The sequence below is a fragment of the Cervus canadensis genome, chromosome 6 (genome assembly GCF_019320065.1).
Source record: "Cervus canadensis isolate Bull #8, Minnesota chromosome 6, ASM1932006v1, whole genome shotgun sequence".
NCBI lineage: Eukaryota > Metazoa > Chordata > Mammalia > Artiodactyla > Cervidae > Cervus > Cervus canadensis.
This window is the reverse complement of record NC_057391.1, coordinates 38,802,693-38,822,142: the sequence shown is the minus strand read 5'-3', so window position 1 is coordinate 38,822,142 and position 19,450 is coordinate 38,802,693. Positions and strand designations below refer to the sequence as shown.

Below are 19,450 nucleotides of genomic sequence, written 5' to 3'. Positions count from 1 at the left end.
AGAACTCGCGCGTGGGGCTTCCCTGGTGACCCAGTGGTAAAGAATCTGTCTGCCAATTCAGGAGACACAGGAGCCATGGTTGGGAAGATCCCCTGGAGAAGGAAATGGCAACCCACTCCAGTATTCTTGCCTGGAGAATCCCAGGGACAGAGGAGCCTGGTGGGCTGCAGTCCATAGGGCTCCAAGAGTCAGACCCAACTTAGTGACTAAACAACAGTGATAGTTATCTATATGTCTAGAAGCTGGGGGAAAAGAACAACTGAGCCACACTTATTGACTTCAGCACAGTACTAAATTAGTTTTTCCCTTTGTAGTAGACCTCAGTCTTAACTTATCTCAAGCTTTTGTGAATCAGATAAACTGTATCCTTATACTTTAACTGTGTATGCTAAATAAAGAATCTGTCCTTTCAATACAGAATTCAGACAAGGACCACAAAATTTTAGTTAGAAACTAAAGGTTTATTTTTTTATCTTGAAAAAGACATAAAAGACAAAAAAAGGCAAAAAAGATACTTAAAACAACCACATATATCAATAACTGTGACATTAAAAAATATATATACTCATATATACATGTATGAAACTACACGAAGCAAATGTTTAGTAAGATGTTTGAAACCAAGAATGGGCTTGAACAGATTTCTAATGAAATACAACTAAAAGTTTTGCTCAAAGTGTCTAGGCAATGTTCAGCAATATTCAAGAAATTATGACAACTCTTCAATACCCCATGTGCAAAGGTCGGCAAAACAGGCTTCAAACCATGTTGTTTAGCAGGATAGTTTTGGGTAATGATCCTGTTTCCTTATGGACAGCTACTTAACTCATCCACCATGTTGAGGTCTTCTTGTCTTTAAGAGTGTGCTGAATACAAGGATGAGTGAACTCTGGTGATAAGAGAATGCAACAGTATAAAATATTGTTTTCAGTATAAAAATACTGAAGCATACATTTAAAGCAAAAGAGAACCCTAAGCTTGAAAATAAGCCAAGAGTAGTTTTACTCCTGATACAAATAAATACATCCTAAGACTTAGTATACCAGTCTCTTTTATATGCATAATAAACTCTGATATGTAAAATATCTGAGCAATTTGTGAGGTAAAACCTCTCAAAGTTTTACTATAATGTGCCTTTTTCTTTTCTGTGCTCTACTTTGCTTTTTAGCCTGTTTCTAAGGCTGCCAGTGAACATCCTCTGGAACTGCTTCATGTGTTGGGTCCCCAAAACCCCTTGCCCTGCAACCCTGGTTTGATGAGATGCTTGGAGGACTCATAGGACTCAGCACATCACTGAACTCACGGCTACGATTTACTCCAGGCAAAAGCTTTCGAAGCAGAAGAGCAAAGCAAAAGGTGTACAGTGCAAGGTCCAGGAGGAAACCAGGCACAAACTTCCAGAGACCTCTGCCAATAGAGTCCCATAGGATGTGCTTAATTGCTCCAGCAACTGAACTGTGACATGTGTGAAATGTTGTCTACCATAAAACCTCATTAAAGATGCAATGCCAAAAGCAAACAAACAAAAACAAAAGATGCAGCGTCAGGGAATTCCCTGGCAGTTCAGTGGTTAGGACTCCATGCTTTCACTACCAACAGCCCGGGTACAATACCTGGTTGGGGAACTGAGATCCCACAAGCCACACAGCAGGGCCAAAACAATGCAAAACAAAGAAACAAGCTGTGCCAGGGTTGTTATTGTGAGCTATTCACATAGGTACATCCTGCATAGCATATATCCAAATTCTAGATTCCCAGGAAGAAAGCATGTGCTAGCACAAACCACACTGGACAAACACCTTAGTCACAGCAAGCAACTCTAACTGAGGAGAGCGGAGGGAACCCTCTTGAAATCTAAGTTTCCAGATGCCAGCCAAGGTCCAACTTTACAAGCAGGCCTTTCAAAGAGTTGAAGTCTGGTCTGCTGTTATTCTTTTGCATACTTAGTGACAATCCCACGGGAATAATCAACAGACTTTCAGATTCTAGACTCTTCTAATTCAAAAACATGCATTTTTTAAAAACATAATAAAGTCTGCTGCCTAAGATATGGTTAATGCACTCATGTTAATAAAATGCCATAGTTATATTTGAGTTTTACTGAAAAGTGGAATAAAAATACATGGAAAACAAAAGAAAATGCAGTTTTGTCTTAATGAACTTGGAATCTCAGTATTTCAATATAAAGAGGGCTCTTTCAGTATGGTTAGTGGCAAAATCTATAAATACCTGTGTTATAATTGACTAAAATGGGCTTCACACAATTACATATAATTAAATAAAAATAAACAGTTGATAATTACTTGGCATTAATAGTTTGAACATTAACTTTAGAAGTAAGAGGTAAAGGAGGCACTATAACACCATGTTTATGAAGAGAATTTTTTTCAGCTAATATTTTGGGGATATGAGAGGAAACTTCCTTTTGTTGTTCTCGCCACTTGAGTATATTCTCTGCCAGTTCTTCTGTCTCAGTCACCAAAATATCCATCTTTGCTAAAGCTGTGCTCTGTAACATATGAAAGAAGGGGAAAACAGGAGAGAAATCATGTCTATCATTAATACATCATTACTGTATCATCATAATTATGACACCCAAAGTTTACAAATGATCTTTTCCAGCCTCTTAATACAAAGGCTCCTTAATGTGCTCTCCTACACATTCTTTTTCTTCATGAGCTCAACTCTCCTTTGTCTTCACTGATCACCTTCATGCAAATGACACTCAGTCTATACTGTCAAACTAATCTTCCTAAAGTTCAGTCCTACATTTCAGTTTTCTGGAAATCTCCATCTAGATGCATACTCAGTATCTCAAACTCAATTTAACTACAGTTCAACAAACCATGACTAAACATTTACTCTCTGTATAAGACATGTCAGAAAACAAACTTATTGGTTTCTTTAATCTGTTTTTTTTTTTCTCTTTAATCTCTTGACACTACTCATCCTCAAGTCCCCAAGGCTAGAAACTTCATTCCTTGGATGTGTCGCTTGTCCAAATAGTAGCCACATGATAGAAACTTGACCTCCAGAATCTAAAATAATCAACACAATCCTTTGTATTCAGATGCTTTAAATCTTTTATCTGAACAACTGTATTTATTCTCCAAGTTTCTCTGCCTTTGGTTCCTCTGCCTGGTCCTCTAACCCACAGCTCATCAAATTTTAATGTGTACAGAAATCACCTGAGGAACTTGTTAAACTGCAGATTCAGATTCTGAAGGTCTAAGATGAAGGAGTTCTGCATTTCTAACAAGGTTCCAGGTGATGCTGATGCTGTGCCCATACTTGGGAGTGACAAGGCTCAGTCCACTCTCCCCAGTTATTTTCTCCATGATTAAACTACAGTTCTGATTAAGTAAATCAACCCTCTGTGCACATCTCTAAAAACAAATGGAAAAAAAAAAAAAAATCCAACAGTTCCCCAATACTCAAAGTCTAAACTTCTTAGTTTGATTTTCAAAATATTCCATGAACTAACCCGGAGCCAATCTCCCTATCAATACCCTTAAAAATCAACTGGATTACCATTCTTCTCTCAAACTACCTATGCTCTCTAATTTTCATGTCTTGCCTCCAACTGCTTTTGGCTGAGCTACTCTTTTTCACTGATTCTTCAAGATGCAGCTTGCTTCTAACTCCTATTTAACACTTTACTGAAGTATTCCTACTTCCTATTCTATTCCCAATCTTCTTAAAGTGAAAGTAATCACCCCCTTTTCTGTGCTTAATAGATAGCATCTTCTTTATCATTCTCTCCTGTACTCACTGTGCAAATAATACTATAAAGTAGAAAGTATATTATACTTTCTCTCACCAAACCTTGAGAATCTGAGGGAAGGGATTGGTCATATCTGTTTCTCTCTCATGATACATATAGCATAGTTCCTTGCACAATGAAGATAACACATTTATTAAATATCAGGATAAAACAATGTAAAATGACTTATAAATTTTTAAAAAGGCATCCTGATTAAAAAAATAATCCACTGATAATATTAGCCATCAAAAAGTTAAACAGGGAGAACACACATTTGAGATTGCAGTATTAAAGAACCAATGATAGTTATAAGCAAGGTGAAAGGAGATGATGAAGTACCTAAATGCTATTGGTAATACTCACCATTTTCTTTAGATCTGCATCTAAATAAGGGATATTTCTAATTGTTTCAAGATGATCCTCTAATCTCTCAATGAAAGTCACTGCCAATTCCAGCAAATGCACTATGTATCTGAAGGAGGGAGAAAAAAAAAGTCAACTATTTTTTTTCCCACTTCAGATATTTTGTGTTTTCTTTTTTCCCTTTAATTAGAACTTTTAATATGAAATAAGAGAATTACAATCTACGCAATGAGTCATTAATAACCTTTCTGCATTCATGGAAATATCAGTGATAAAAAAGGTCCTTCTTTTTCATTTTAAACAGGAATTAGCTTGTCATCCAAACAGAAAAACAGAGAGAGACAACACTAATCGTGTCTAATGTTACCTAATGTTAGACAAACATGAATGTGAATAATTTTCTTACGTAAGTAAAAGAATTTCTCTAGGTAAAACCTCATTCCATTTCAATCTACTTATTCTTGGTGAAGGGTGAAGACAACAAGGATAAATGTGCTTCACTGAAATAGCCTACACAAGAAACTACTTTGAATCTTTATATTTGCAAAATGCCTTCAAATTATTACTTAGTTCTTCTGATATTTATAATGTATAGTATATACATTAATGATATTTTACTATACTGAATATATTCCCAAGCATGGGATTTGTATATCTATTATTTGACTGTAAGGTAAAAGATTTGACACTTAAGAGGAAATACTGGGCCTTCCCTGGTGGTCCAGCAGTTAAGACTCTGCACTCCCCAGTGCAGGGGGCCTGGGTTCCATCCCTGGTCAGGGAGCTAGATCGTGCATGCCACCATTAAAGATCCTGTATGCTGTAACTAAGACCTCTCATAGCCAAATAAATAAATAAAATTTTTTTTAAAAAAAAGAAATACTGATCGGCTCAGGGTCAGTTAGTAAGACACTGGTTGGAGAAAGCAATCAGATCCCCAGATGCCTGCTTTTTAATTTTATTATTATTTATTATTAATAATAACCTATACCTTCAATTTGATACTTCCCATACTCCTTTAAGAAAAAGAGAGCATGCCCTTTCCATGGAATGGGAAACTAAGGTAAAAATTTAAGTCATTTGCCCAAGGCTTTGAGGCATACAGTCAGCACAGGTGAGATCAGAATTGTAATCTTCCTCCTTTTGGTTGACCCTGTGTTCATCTGTCCCTGCTTAAACTCCGACAGAATTTTTATATAGAGATATTAACATAATAACAAATTTACATCACAGAAAACTGTCTATACACAATAAAAATGATTTTATCCACCTTAGTATGTTATGAATCTAATTTCTTTCATTATAATTTCCAAGACACTGGGCAAAAGAAATGCCTTTCTCTTCACCATTGCTATAATTCTTTAAAAGTAAAGGGTTTTCTTTCTGGTTTAATGTATCAGCATTAATAATAATGTTAATAGATACAATCACTCATATACTATTCAATGAATTATGCTATGAAATAACTACTAGTCTAAACAAAACTACCCTCAGGAAACATGTAACTGTTAATGTCTACTTTGTAGTCTAACCTGTGATAAACAGCTTCAATAGGCAAGTTTCCTTGGCATATGGGTTTCAACAGTCTCTGCCTGAGGGACCGCTTTTCTTTTAGCACTGCTTCCAAATGATTATTCATGCTTTGCAGACTATGACACTTCTGAGCTACACAAACCAGAATCAGAATTTATAGTTAACAGAACAAGTTTTGAAATCACTATCAACATCAAAAATCAAGCCCACCATTTCTCTCCTAAATATCTCCCCTTTGCTATCATTAATACCCAATACCAGTTTCATTTTCACCTATTAATATTTTCTCCTACTTTTCCTACTGATTACCCAATCTAGTGCTAAATTCTTAGTGTTTTCCAAATCTACTCCTACTTTTTATAGCCAGAGCCATATTTTTCTCATAAAGTCTTTGCCTCTAATATTCTATATGAACACTAAAAAGCAAACATGTGTCTTCTCAGCTACTTTTATTTCAGTATTTTCCCCCGAATTCAGTTAATGGCTATCAACTGACTCTTAAATTATTATTTTAAAAAAATTTCACACTTACAGAAGAGTTTCAAGAAAAGTTCACTGACTGAACTCCCATATACATTTCACCTAGATTCACCAACCAACACTTAGCTACATTTTTACTCCTCTTTCTTTATACTCACATACATATATTTTTCATCACCAATTTGTGAGTAAGTTGCAGATGTCGTGACCTTTTACTTCTAAAACTTTAGCATGTATTTTACCAAATAGGAACATTCTCCAATGTAACAACAAGTGTAGTTATATAAGAGAATCAAATCACTACTATCAAATTCAGATAATTTAACGTTGGTACAATACTACCAATATTTAATGCAGCCTATATTTAAACATCACCAAATATCATAATAATAATGTCATTTATACCAAAAAAATTTTTTCTAATCAAATATTCAATCCATGGCTACCCTTTGCTTTAGCTATCATATCTCTTTAGGATCCTTTCATCTGTAAGATTCTTCAGCCTTTGTCTTTTAAGCTCTGCTGACTCTGAGGAGCTCCTACCTCGGCCACTTCTTATGCTATTTGCAATAGCTAAACCCACAGGACTTCTATTTGAGCACACCAAAAAGCAGACTTTGTTAGCTTTGGCATAATACCTGGAAAAATTTTCATAACCTTGTACCCTAGTGCTCATTTAAAGTAATCTTAAGAAAAAGTTGACATTCTAATGATTGCTCATTTAACTAAATCACTTACCCAAAAAGGAAGGATGGACAACATCTGCTGCATCTTTTTCTAGGCTTAGGAGTTCAATTTCCAGGTTTTTCTACATTAGAAACAAAAATACCACTTAGCTCACCTGAAGTAAAAGCTTAAAACTTTGATTCAAAAAAAAGGACAGTCTTTAACTCAGGAATATTTAAAGGGAGCAGGAAGACGATTTGTTATGGAAGCTTTTCATTTTGGTGTTTAAGCCCTGTTGCTGCTATTGCTACTACTCATTACTACTATGATTACTACTATTATTAACTACTGCTAAGAAAAGCCTACACAGCTATGTCCTAGACACCATTCTACATGCAAGAAAATTGTTGGAACTAATTAAGATGCTTTCCTTTAAGCAGAAGTGGATAGTAGAAACTCCAACAAAATTTACCTGGTAGATTTCAGCTTGAATATCTGTGATCTGCTGTAGTCTGGAGAAGTTCACAAAGCAAGAAGTTGATTTCTTAGATATATTTAACATCTCCTATTGGTAAATGAACAGACAAAGTAAGTAGTAGTATGTCAGAAAAAGTTTGTGTGCACTGGAATAGCATGCCCACATGTCTAAAATATGAGGATATGCCCAACACTCCCCCTGAAAAATGAAGTACAGAGTAGGATAGTAGCAATGTGTATTTCCTGTTTTTAAAACCTCCACCATCACAAATCCTTTGCCCAAATATTTAAAAAATAAGAAAAACAAACAAAATCACTTTGTACTATTTCCTAAAGCATCATGCACAACAGATTGGCACTATTGATAGTTTACCAGAGAATTCTAAGGTTGAGTTTGCTAGAGAACCACTTCTACACAAATGACCAAACCTAGTCTATTAGGCCTTGCTGGGGCTAAAATCAAACACTCTGGGCCATGGAATCATTCATCTGATTCATTAAATGATGCCTGTTGGCTACAAGTCACATTGTCTCTTTCCATATTCTTCCTCTCTCAGATAAAGGAATAGTTTTGTCCAGGCATAATTATTCTTGTAAAAAGCCTACTCCCTTGCCCCACTTCCTTTATATCCTTTCAGTCTGTTATATCACTTTTTTAAATTGCAGGTTATCACAGAATAAGAACATTATCTTTTTCATCCCTTGGCTTCATCCATAGTTTTTTCTATTCTCTTTTTCTTTTCTAGAATGTTGGCACAGGAAAAGAACTTCAGATACCATATAGGCCAGGGGCTGGAAAGCCACCGCCTGTGAATTAAATATGGCCCATTGCCTGTTTCTGTGTAGCTTAAGGGTTAAGAATGGTTTTTATGTTTCTTAATTGTTGGAGAAAAAAATGAAAAGAAAAATATTTTGTGACACAAGGAAATTAAATGAAATTCAAATCTCAGGGTCCAGAAATAAAGTTTCACTGAAACTCAGCTTTGTTCATTCATTTACTTATTGTCTCATGTTGTTCTCATACTAAAATAGCCTAGTTTTGACCCTTTGGACCTAAAAGCCTCAAATACTTATTCTATGGCCCTTCATAGCAAAAGTTGGCTGAATGATGATAATCAATTTATAAACATTGAGTTAGATAATGGAAGATTCAAAGATGAATGAAACAAGCTCTCTGCCCTTAACAAGCTCATGATGGATGGTAAGGAAAAGGTATTCTAGACATTATAAATGCTCAGTAACTGTCAGTTAGTACTAACATATATGTGAGAAGGGGAAGATGAATCTGGAAACAGTTTTCTACATAATCATGGCAGATCTTGATAGCTATGATAAGCAATCACAATGCAGAAAATGAAAGCAATTTAAAGTTTTCTGATGAAGAAGTGACACAATCGTATATAATACCTATTTTAGAAATGTAAATGGAGATAGTATGGAAAATAAAACTAATGGAGATGGTGGGAGGAAGGAGTGGGAAGTGTCTGCTTAATGAGTAGGAGGATTCCATTGGGGATAATAAAGAAAAGTTTGAAAAGAGTTTCACAACATTGTGGGGTAAAAATACCAACCTACTCCGGTAATGAGCCAACAACATCAAACAAACAGACAAAAAACTAGTGGAGCCAGACTGAAGGTTGGATATTTAGACAGGTGGCTGCCACAGCATACCTGGTGAGAAGATGAAACTGTGGATTAGATCAGTAGCAGTTAAAAAGGAAAGGGAGGGAGAAATATTAGTTCCTAAGAAGATGGAATTCGTAAGTCCTAGTTGATACAGGGAATGAGGAAGACAGTCAAGTCAGTAATGACTCCCAAGGATTCTGCTTCAGGTGACTGGACAGATAGTTATACCATTCACTGAGGTAGACAACACAGGATATTTTACTGATGGCAAATTTGAGGACTGGGGAGGTTAAGTATTAGTTCAACTTTATACTGCCAATGTGTAACAGGGCTGAAATGAGAATACATTCAATTTGCATTTCCATTATATTGGCCTGACTCTTTCTGTTCTCTCTTAGAAGGTAAATTAAAGTAAAACATCTCCTATTTCTCATTGTAACTTCCTCCTTCTCTGGTACCTTTCCATCCTTCCATGTTTGTACACTAATCTTGGTTGCACATTTGCAAACTAGTAAACTCTTGGGTTCAACAACAGGGTAATTGAGCTTATCCACAAACATGCAAGAGAAACCAAAGGGAAAACAAGAATTTTCAAGAAAAGGAGAGAGAAGAGAAAGAACAGTCAAATTCCTCTAGTAAATGGAAATTCTGTTTTGAGGACTGTGACTTAGGGAACACCTTAAAAAAAAAAGCAAGGATTGGAAAATTCGAAAGTCTTTACTATTGACAACTACCATTATATATTATATGAACTTTACATGCCACTGGGCATCTGTTTAGGGTATTTCTGTTTACTCTGCTGCTAGGTACAAGAAGTTGAAATCCAGGACATTCATGTGCTAGACATTCACGTAAAAATCCTGACAACACTGTGGTATCTATATCTACATATCTGTTTATGCTTGTATCTGTGAGCATTCTTTCTTTTTTTCTCTGTCCTTTCTTCTTCATACTGAATTCTAGCTAGGGACATTAAAAGGGAGGCAGCATAACAGAGAGGCTCTAAAATGGGAGCAAGGTGCGGAAGAGAGCAGTACACAGAAAATAGACTATGTGTTTATGTATGTGAAGTACTCTTCCTTTCTATTAGAAAATAGATTCTGAGGGGTTTTTTTAGGTCTGGATCCTTATCTCATGTGTTGCCAGTAGAGGGAGCTCAGATCAAGGCGCTGTGACTCAAGTTTGCCAGAATATATAGGATGTAAGGACTTCCGTGGTGGCTCAGACAGTAAAGAATCTGCATGCAATGCACGAGACTGGGTTTGATCCCTGGGTCAGGAAGATCCCCTGGAGAAGGGAAAGGCTACCCACTCCAGTGTTCTTGCCTGGAGATTTACATGGACAGAGGAGCCTCGAGGGTTACAGTCCATGGTGTTGCAAAGAGTGGGACACGACTGAGCGATTAACACTTTCACAAAGCCACTAAAAGAATTATCAACAACCTCAGATATGCAGATACCACTCTAATGGCAGAAAGTGAAGAGGAACGAAAGAGCCTCTTGATGAGGGTGAAAGAGGACACTGAAATAGCTGGCTTAAAACTCAACACTCAAGAAACTAAGATCATGGCATCCAGTCTCATCACTTCATGGCAAATAGATGTGGAAAAATTGGAAACAGTGACAGATTTTATTTTCTTGGGTTCCAAAATCAGTGTGGACGGTGACTGCAGCCATGAAGTTCAAAGATGCTTGCTCCTTGGAAGGAAAGCTATGACAAACCTAGACAGAGTATGAAAAAGCAGAGACATCACTTTGCCAACAAAGGTCCGTAGAGTCAAAGTTATGGTTTTTCCAGTAGTCATGTATGGATATAAGAGTTGGCTGAGCACCAAAGAATCCATGCTTTTGAATTACAGTGCTGGAGAAGACTCTTGAGAGTCCCTTGGACTGCAAGGAGATCAAACCAGTCAATCCTAAAGGAAATCAATCCTAAATATTCATTGGAAGGACTGATGCTGAGGTGAAGCTCCAATACTTTGGCCACCTGATGCAAAGAGACTCACTGGAAAAGACCCTGATGCTGGGAAAGGCTAAAGGCAGAAGAAGAAGAGGATGGCAGAGGATGAGATGGTTAGATAGCATCACCAATTCAATGGACATGAATTTGAGCAAACTCTGGGAGATGGTGAAGAACAGGGAAGACTGGCAGGCTGCAGTCCCTGGGGTCACAGAGTAAGAACAACAGGGCATAAGCCAAAGCAGTATCCCTTATTATCCTATAGACAATTAACCCTACCTTTCTTTCACTAAACCATTCTCCAATGGATAGATCAAAACAGAACAAAGCTTCAATAAGCAGTATTTTCTAAAAGCGTTGTATCATATCACATCACACAGTTTTAAGCATCGCTCTTAATTTTTGACACACATGGGATGATGTGTACTTAATGGATAGACTGTTTAAAGGGATCATATAATATATCATTCTGAAAGAAGGATAAATCCTTATAATAAAAATCGGTTTTCATATGTACAGTTTGCTTAAAGTAGAATCATGCTACAAATCTGAAAAGTTTCCTCATTGGATCTAGCTGTGTAGTAAGATTCTAAGATGGTCTTATGGAGCTATGGATTGGCAGATCTTACCTGTAGGCAAAAACAAGTATGTCTAATTAGCCTTACCTAAAGGACACAAGGAAGATCCTCCCCAAAGCAATCAGCAGCCTAACTCACCAGAGTCTTATTCCTTTGGTTTATCTTCTACCAATACATTCTAGACTGACAAATCCCAAATGTCTTATAGTATGAATTTATCAAATTACTGTGTTACAGAACTAGACTATACAAGCTGTCTGACTCTGTGACCCCAAGGACTGCAGCATGACAGGCTTCCCTGTCCTTCACTATCTCCCAGAGCCCTAGACAAGTTGGTAGGAAGAAAACACAGGAGAGAAGTGAGGAAGATGAGAACTGGGGAGTGTTACGGTTATGTTTTGCCATTCATATCCAGGCCTTTCGGGTCTTTCTCGCCAATAACCCTCTCCCCACCCCTCAGCCCCCCCGACTCCCTAGCCTGTAAAGATGCTTGCTTCCCTTGGCGCCCTCCCGGACCCAGCGCTTCGTAAGATTTCAATATTTTACACGATGAGCATCGTTTGGGAACGTCCGTTTTAACTATCTACCCATTATTTCCCAACCCCGCCATCCATACAATCTAGAGGCGGTTATCACTGGATTGAAAAAAGGCGGGGAAACATTAGTTTTTATTATCGCCCACGAACTGACCTGAGATATCTCGCCTGCCAGACATTTGAAAGACCATCTACTCAGAGCCCCATTTGCGCATAACCCAACGCGGACCAGTCACTTCTGCCAGCAAGAAGCCCTATCGGCCTCCGGCCGGCACCCTCACACCCACTCTGGCAGCCAGCACCACCACCTCACAGCCAGCTTCTGTCGCCACCGGGTACACCTCCTTAATGACGCAATCGTCCCCACGCACCTGAGTGACCAACTCCGATGTAACGAAATGGCCCAGCAGTAGCCCAGCAGCGTTTAGCGCGGTAGCCGGGTCCCAGGGGTTCGCCGCGGCCATGGCAGGGAGCCACCTTCCCGGGTGGCGCGCAGAGTGAGTGGAACGCACCGCGCGCCTCGATGACGTCACAGGGCGTTTCCGCCCGTGCGGAAGCCTGGGCAGCGCATCCCAGTGAGCGCGGATCCCGGGTCTTCCCCTGCCGAACCAGCCGTGAGCTGAGCCGTAGGAGGCGAGTTCGGGGGGTCCCTGATCTTCCCTCAACTCCTAGCAGCGTCTCGCCTCGGATCAGCTGCAAAATCGGCAGGGCCTGGTGTTCTTCTCTTTCTTTCTTGCCACTCTTGAGCTGGCCTCTAAGATCCCGGGATCGGCAGGAGGTGACAGCTGGGGATTGAGACGCAGCCGGGAGGCCGACGGGGTGACTGGGTGCCGGCTAGAACCGACCAGTGACAGATGCGCTTCCTTCCCGCAGGGACCTGAGCCTTGGCGCTAGAATGGGAAACAGTGCCCTCCGCGCTCATGTGGAAACCGCGCAGAAAACTGGTGTCTTTCAACTTAAAGACCGTGGGCTGACCGAGGTGAGAACTGGGAGGGATCCGACCGAGGAGTGTAAAGGGTAAGGGCCGGCGGGCGGTGAAGTTCATAGGTAAGAGATTCTCTGGTCTGAGAACCCCTTCCTTCAGTTCCCCTCAGAGTTGCAGAAGCTGACAAGCAATCTCAGGACCATCGACTTGTCCAACAACAAGATTGAGAATCTACCGCCTGTGGTCATAGGAAAGTTCACTCTGCTGAAGAGCCTCTCCTTGAACAATAACAAATTAAGTATGGCTTTTGCTCCTGGGAATTTTGCTAGTGATCGGCTTTAAGAAGGGTGGTTTTTCTCTTGGAATAGAGTTTGGAGTATAATTATAATGTTATTAAACTGGTATTCAAGCAAATGTATCAGAACCTAACAACAACAAAAAAGGTGGGTTTTTTGTTTTTTTGTTTTTTTCTTACAAGATTCCGGGAACTCAAGACGCGGGAGAACGGCAGAATCCTCGAGGCGTTCTGTCTCTTATAATTACATATATCAGCCTCCTCTGGTGGGGTAATGATTGATAGGAAGTTAATTTGGACTTGAAAGGGACTATCTTTGGAGTGTACTGTAAACAGAGTTAATTTTGCTGCTAATTTGGAAGGGCAGATAGTATGGGAAGGAGAGGGCCTTCCAATCCCACAAAACTGCTGTGGGACTGTGCAGTGGCTTCTTCACAAAAGGAACCAATCATACACATAATGTTTTCCTGCATTTTGATGGCACCCTCACCTTCTGAAGACTATGTTGGTAAAGATGCAATACTTAAAAATGGGGCAACATGTGAAAAGCCTATGTATATTTAACAAGAAGCGTAACAGACTGCCATATAGTTTTTTTTTTTTTTTAACTTCATTAAAGGTGTTTTTCAGCTGTATCAGATTCAGGTTTTTAAATTTTTCTTTGCTAGCTGCTCTTCCTGACGAGTTATGCAATCTGAAGAAGCTGGAGACACTAAGCCTAAACAACAATCAGTTGAGAGAGCTGCCATCTACTTTTGGGCAACTATCTGCCCTTAAGACCCTGAGCCTCTCTGGGAACCAGCTGAGAGCTCTGCCACCACAGCTGTGTAGCCTACGGCACCTGGATGTAGTGGATCTCTCCAAGAACCAGATTCGGAGCATACCTGACATAGTCGGGGAGCTGCAAGTCATCGAACTCAACCTCAACCAGAACCAGGTCTAGAGCTTAAGTTTTTTTTCCTACAATGTGTTATGTCGGTTTGCAGTCTCCTGAATAACCAGTTGTTCTCTACACTATATTCATGGAGACGGGTATCAGAGGGACTGGACTAATTTCAAAGCCCAACATACCATGAAGTTGGTTGAGACACTGGATGCGTTTGTTGTGTAGGTGTTCTTTGGAGGGTGGGATAGATAATGGGAGGTAATATCCAAACTGAAACGTGTCTCAGGAAACTTGAGTTCTTCAGGTAATCCTCAAATACTTCTGATTATCTAGCAACTATGTCAGAGAACTATCTAGGAACTATGTCGGGAAGATAGAGTGAAAAAGAGGCTTAAATTAGTAAGTTCTGAGTTGGGACATCAGGGGTCATTCACTTGTCTTGTCTTTGACATGTCAAGTGTATCTTGCTTTTGCTGAAAAACCATCAGTGATAGATTTCTGTAGATCACTCATTTCTTTGTTGGATAGCTTTAATTGTAGTATTTTAAAGTTGTTTAACTTCACAAGCTCTTTGGTTAACATGTATCTGACTGGAGAAACAATATCTGATCTAGAAATAAAGCACAAATGATGAAATAGTAATCATAGTGAGACCAGGTTGTCTTTAGTTTTCTAGACTGTGCTTCTAAATCTGCATAGTCCATTACAGTAGTCAGTAGCTCCATGGCCATTAAAATTCATTTAAACTTAAAAAAAATTCATTTCTTCAGCTGCACTAGCCATGGTTCAATAGCTCAGTAACCATATGTGGCTAGTGGTTACCATATTGGACAGCATAGAGATGTAGAACATTCCAAAGATTGCAGTTAAGTTTTATTGGTCAAACTATTCTAGCTTGTATTGACCTTACATTAGAATGAAATTCAGTCTTTGAGGGGACTGGTCTTATCTTTTCCTTAAAGTAGTTATTCTTTTATGTTCTTGAGCTTTTGGGGAAAACATTCTGAATATTTGGGGAAAAAATTGGCTAAGTAAGTTGAGCACCTGCTCTACATTCCTATGCTCAATTAAATCAGTGGTTCTCAGGTTTTAGTGTGCATTAGAATAACCTGGACAGCTGGTTAAGAGATCATGGGGCCCTCATACTCATTGTTTCTGACTTTGTAGGTCTGGGGTAGGGCCTGAGAATTTGAGTTTTAACTAGGTCCCAGTGAAGGTCTGAGATGATTACTAGACTGAGTAAATATAACTAGGTGACTTGGCACATTTAAAGGGCAGAAGAGGTGAATAAGTCAAAGATAACTGCTTGGTATTGCACTCAAGAGCTAAAAGAAGAGTGGTGCTCTTGGGAATGGGCAAGATGCTGAAGCATCCAAAGTATTTTATTGAAAATCAGAGACACAGGAGAGGAAATAGAGGTGAGCAGAAATGGATGTAGATACATAGTTTAACAGAAGGGATAGCTTTAAGAATGAACAGACTTTCCTAGGAGAAAGTTTAGAAAAATCAAATATTAAGTACTAGGGACTGCTGCTTGAAAAATGCCCATAGAGACAAGAAGGGAAGCCAAAAATCAGGAATAATTCAAAAAACAGGGAAAAAAAACCCCCACAGCACTTAGTATGTACAAGAGGGAGTTTCAAGGAAAGAATAGACAGCACAGTCAAATGCAACAGGGAATGAGGTCAATGAATCCTTGACTTTGGCAGAAAACTGGTTGGCATCTATGTACATATAAAAGATTGTCAGTAAATTTACCAAAATGTTTACAGTGATGGATTACAGGCAGCTGTTTTCTTTAAACTCGTGATTCTCAAATTTTGTATAATGAACAGTGCTTTTATTATCAGAGTTTTGTTTCCAAAAAGCCACTTGTGTGTTGTGTTAGTCACTCAGTCGTGTCCTACTCTTTGTGACCCCATTGACTGGAGCCCACCAGGCTTCTCCATCTATGGGATTTTCCAGGCAAGAATACAGGAGTGGGTTGCCATTTCCTTCTCCAAAAAAAGCCACTGGTGACCTTCAAAAGTTTTTCCCCCAAAAAACTGGAGGAGTAGTAACAGAAGCTGGGTAACACAAGAGGCTTCTGGAATGAGTGGGAAGTGAGAAAATGGGGGTGGTAAAAGAAAGAACTAGGACAAATAGTCAAGTAAAGATTTTTGTTTTAATTTAGTAAAAAATAATCACTATAGTGCTTGTACTTTTTCTTATTATCCTTTTTAAAAAACTGTTGTTCAACAGATAGCTCAGATCTCAGTGAAGATATCTTCTTGTCCTCGTCTTAAAGTTCTTCGTCTGGAGGAGAACTGTCTTGAGCTCAGTATGCTTCCACAGAGCATCCTCAGTGATTCACAGATCTGTCTGCTTGCTGTGGAAGGCAACCTTTTTGAAATTAAGAAACTTCGAGAACTGGAAGGCTATGATAAGGTATGTATTATTGTACTTCTGCATTTCTACTTCCTGTTCCAGAGAAGAGAAAGGTGAAGTAACCCACATGAGTGTTTACAGATACATGTATGTACAGGATGTATGTACAACATAATCCTGTTTATGTCAATGGGATTTGTTCCCATTATGGAGGTGGGTTCTGAGAATCAGCCAAATGGTATTGTGCCAAGATGATTTTTTTTTTTCTCTTAACAGCTTATCATAAAGCATCTTTATCTTTTGATAGGTTTCCTACTAGGATATAAGGAGGAAAAAACTCCACAAAACCATGTGCCTTAAATCTCCATCTAGAATAAGTAGATTTTGTAGGAAATGAACCATAAAAACCTAAAGGAAAAAGAATCATCAAGTCCTAAATAACCATTTAAAAAATAATCCTAAATAACCAATAAGTTAATTACCTTCTCAGGCATACTAACACATAATTCTTTCATGATTTTTAGTACATGGAGAGGTTCACAGCCACCAAGAAGAAATTTGCATGATGTCCTCCAGGAGCATGGGAACTATAGAGTATACTGACTTGGAACCTGTTGCAATCTGGCTGACTGAAAGGCTCCTGTTGTTGTCAAGGGTATCTGCTGTAAGAAGATGATACTCCAGGAGGTCACATTTCACGCAGTGATCGTTTTCCTTTCCAGGGCTCATCTTAAATAAGCTAAAAGGAACCAAGAGACAGGAAGTGTCCTCCATTTTGAGTCACGGATAGGGCAAAGGACAATGTTGATTTTCAAAACCATCACTACTTTGGCTTTAAGAAACACAGTAGCTAGTTGCTATGTATACAGTGAGGGGATGCTGCCTGGTACCAGAATAGCTCCACACAACAGCTTGAAATTTCATGTGTTTCAGTGTGTGAGCTTTCATAAAATCAGTTGCCATTCCACCTCTGTGTTGACACTTCATGTTTTTATGAAATTCAGGTAATTCGTGAGAGGCCACTATGGTTAATCTGAGGATTTATGATTTTATTCCAGTCCCTCCAAGTATTTATTCTTGGAATTTAGGATGTATGTAAATATATGACTTTTGATTAACACTGTACTTTGCCAGAGAAACAACACAACACTAAGGTGTTCCGCAAGGCTGCAGTAGCAATTTTTTTTTTTAACTATTGCAGGTGCCTTATTGAGAAGAGCTAAAACTCTATATGCAAAATTTGTAAGATACAAGGGTTTTAATAATCAAGTTTTTCCTGAAGTTTTATTAGGAACAATGTCTTATTTCTGGTAATCTTTTTGTATTTATAACTATTAATAATCAAATTACCTATCAAAAAAACTACTGCTACAATATTTTACAACTTATGTTTATCAAATTTATTCTCTGAATAAGAGAATATACTAAATAAAGATATTTTTAATAACTATGGCTGGAAGAAAGGTTAATCCTTTAAAGGGAGAAGACAGGGGAACTTTAACCTGTAAATGGCCTTTTGAAAATAACTAATTAATAGGACTTTCCTGGGAGTCCAATGGTTAAAGACCCCATGCTTCCACTGCAGGAAGCATGGGTTTGATACTGATCAGGGAACTAAGAACCCACATGCCACACAGTGCAGCCAAAAATTAAAAGCAAAAAAGTAAACTGATTAGGCAGAAATATTTCATCTTCTTGTTCAGGTTGCAAGAGTACTGAAATGCTTTCATGTGACTGATAAACATTTTTGTGGTACTGGAACCATGCTTATTAAGAGAAACTAAAGGTATAAAAGTAAATAATTTCAGACTGCTACTGACATTTAGAAATTTAGAAACATTTAGAACATTATAAATGTTCTAAAATTTAGAACATTTAGAAAGCTTCCACTATTTTCTGAAGTTTTGTCTTAGCCAAGGGGCTGTTATTTACCGTGTATTGTTAGTTCTCATTTTATAAACCTAGTTTAACCATTAAGTCAAGAGAGCGCAAGAACCTAGTGTTTCTGAGGAAAGTCTCTGTGACCTTAAATCTGGTCTAGGGGTTCTCTTTTTCCCATGTCATTCTCTGTTTCTCAACTAGGGGAGGTATGGGGATGCCGGTTTATCATCATTAATTTTTGTTTTTTATAAACTTTAATGCTTAATCTTACTGATCTACTGAACATTTCTCTAAATATTTTATCAGTACTTATCTAATAAATCAGAATGTATAAATTAAACAACCTAAATGTCTCCAGACATTTAATTATCAATGGGGTCCCCTTATAAATGCTTTCACAACCTGGACCCAGCTTTATTTCCAGATATTCTCTCTTCGCTCTCATTTGCCTGCCCAGTCTTACCAGGTTATTCTCATTAAACCCACAGTGCAATGTCTCTCTCCTCTGTCTTGTTTGCTCAGTCAGGAATTCCCTCTCTAACATGTTCCTTCTCTATGTCTAAGCCCCCTCCTTAGAAGTCTAAGCCGAATTAACTGCTCCATCTGTTATAGTAGCACTTCTCAGATTCTATATTCATCTGTCTCTTGCTAGATTGGGCTACTTGAGGGCAAGGACTAAATGTAATATGCCCAAAGATATAGTACACAAGTACTTAGACTTAAATATAAGTTAATAAAGTAGGCTGATTTATGGTCTGGAGGCTGAGATTCTAGTGGCCACCAGTTCTAAGTCACCCAAGTTTTTTAGAGCTCAGTTAGAAGTTAGTGTAGTACATTGAGTAAAAACATGATCCTCAGAGTCAGAAAGATCCTGCTTTGAACCCAAAGTCCATTATTTACATGCTTTATGAATTTGAGCAATTTACTCTTATTTGTAATATGGGAAATACCTCCTACCTCTCAGGTGTGTTATAAGGACTTGGTGAAAAGATACATAAAAGCATTTAGCATAGTGTCTGTTGACAGAGTAAGGACTCAGTGAATGATGCTTTTTATTTCAAGTGAAAAACAGAAACAGAAGGCTTGCTGCAAACTACATTAGAATGAAAAACAAA

At 38.4% G+C, this 19,450-nt stretch overlaps 2 protein-coding genes across 4 annotated transcripts; one reads left to right on the top strand and one right to left on the bottom strand.

Moving 5' to 3' along the window:
- Positions 1-440: 440 nt before the first annotated feature.
- On the bottom strand, positions 441-12,523 carry HAUS2 (HAUS augmin like complex subunit 2). Its single transcript, XM_043471585.1, has 6 exons — positions 12,353-12,523; positions 7,278-7,370; positions 6,878-6,947; positions 5,659-5,791; positions 4,127-4,235; positions 441-2,509 (listed from the first exon to the last, which is right to left on the bottom strand). The coding sequence occupies exons 1-6, from the start codon at positions 12,443-12,445 to the stop codon at positions 2,300-2,302; spliced, it is 708 nt and encodes a 235-aa protein (XP_043327520.1). The 5' UTR covers positions 12,446-12,523; the 3' UTR covers positions 441-2,299.
- On the top strand, positions 12,523-18,731 carry LRRC57 (leucine rich repeat containing 57). Of its 3 annotated transcripts, XM_043471584.1 has the most exons (6): positions 12,523-12,614; positions 12,855-12,960; positions 13,066-13,204; positions 13,870-14,138; positions 16,329-16,514; positions 16,979-18,731. In XM_043471584.1, the coding sequence occupies exons 2-6, from the start codon at positions 12,877-12,879 to the stop codon at positions 17,018-17,020; spliced, it is 720 nt and encodes a 239-aa protein (XP_043327519.1). In that variant the 5' UTR covers positions 12,523-12,614; positions 12,855-12,876; the 3' UTR covers positions 17,021-18,731. The 3 variants fall into 3 exon arrangements, with proteins under 3 accessions (XP_043327519.1, XP_043327518.1, XP_043327517.1); XM_043471583.1 differs by lacking the exon at positions 16,979-18,731 and having other exon boundaries at positions 16,329-16,949; XM_043471582.1 differs by lacking the exons at positions 12,523-12,614; positions 16,979-18,731 and adding an exon at positions 12,724-12,759 and having other exon boundaries at positions 16,329-16,949.
- Positions 18,732-19,450: the final 719 nt, after the last annotated feature.

What these genes read in the sequence shown, in the direction of transcription:
- HAUS2 (XM_043471585.1), bottom strand. Translation starts at nt 12,445, where the DNA reads ATGGCCGCGGCGAACCCCTGGGACCCGGCTACCGCGCTAAACGCTGCT. An exon ending in CATCGGAGTTGGTCACTCAG is followed by an intron (nt 7,371 to 12,352) that starts GTGCGTGGGGAC and finishes ATTTACCAATAG; the next exon opens with GAGATGTTAAATATATCTAA. An exon ending in ATTGAAGCTGTTTATCACAG is followed by an intron (nt 4,236 to 5,658) that starts GTTAGACTACAA and finishes TCCCTCCTTCAG; the next exon opens with ATACATAGTGCATTTGCTGG.
- LRRC57 (XM_043471583.1), top strand. Translation starts at nt 12,877, where the DNA reads ATGGGAAACAGTGCCCTCCGCGCTCATGTGGAAACCGCGCAGAAAACT. An exon ending in CTTGAACAATAACAAATTAA is followed by an intron (nt 13,205 to 13,869) that starts GTATGGCTTTTG and finishes TTTCTTTGCTAG; the next exon opens with CTGCTCTTCCTGACGAGTTA. An exon ending in TCAACCTCAACCAGAACCAG is followed by an intron (nt 14,139 to 16,328) that starts GTCTAGAGCTTA and finishes GTTGTTCAACAG; the next exon opens with ATAGCTCAGATCTCAGTGAA.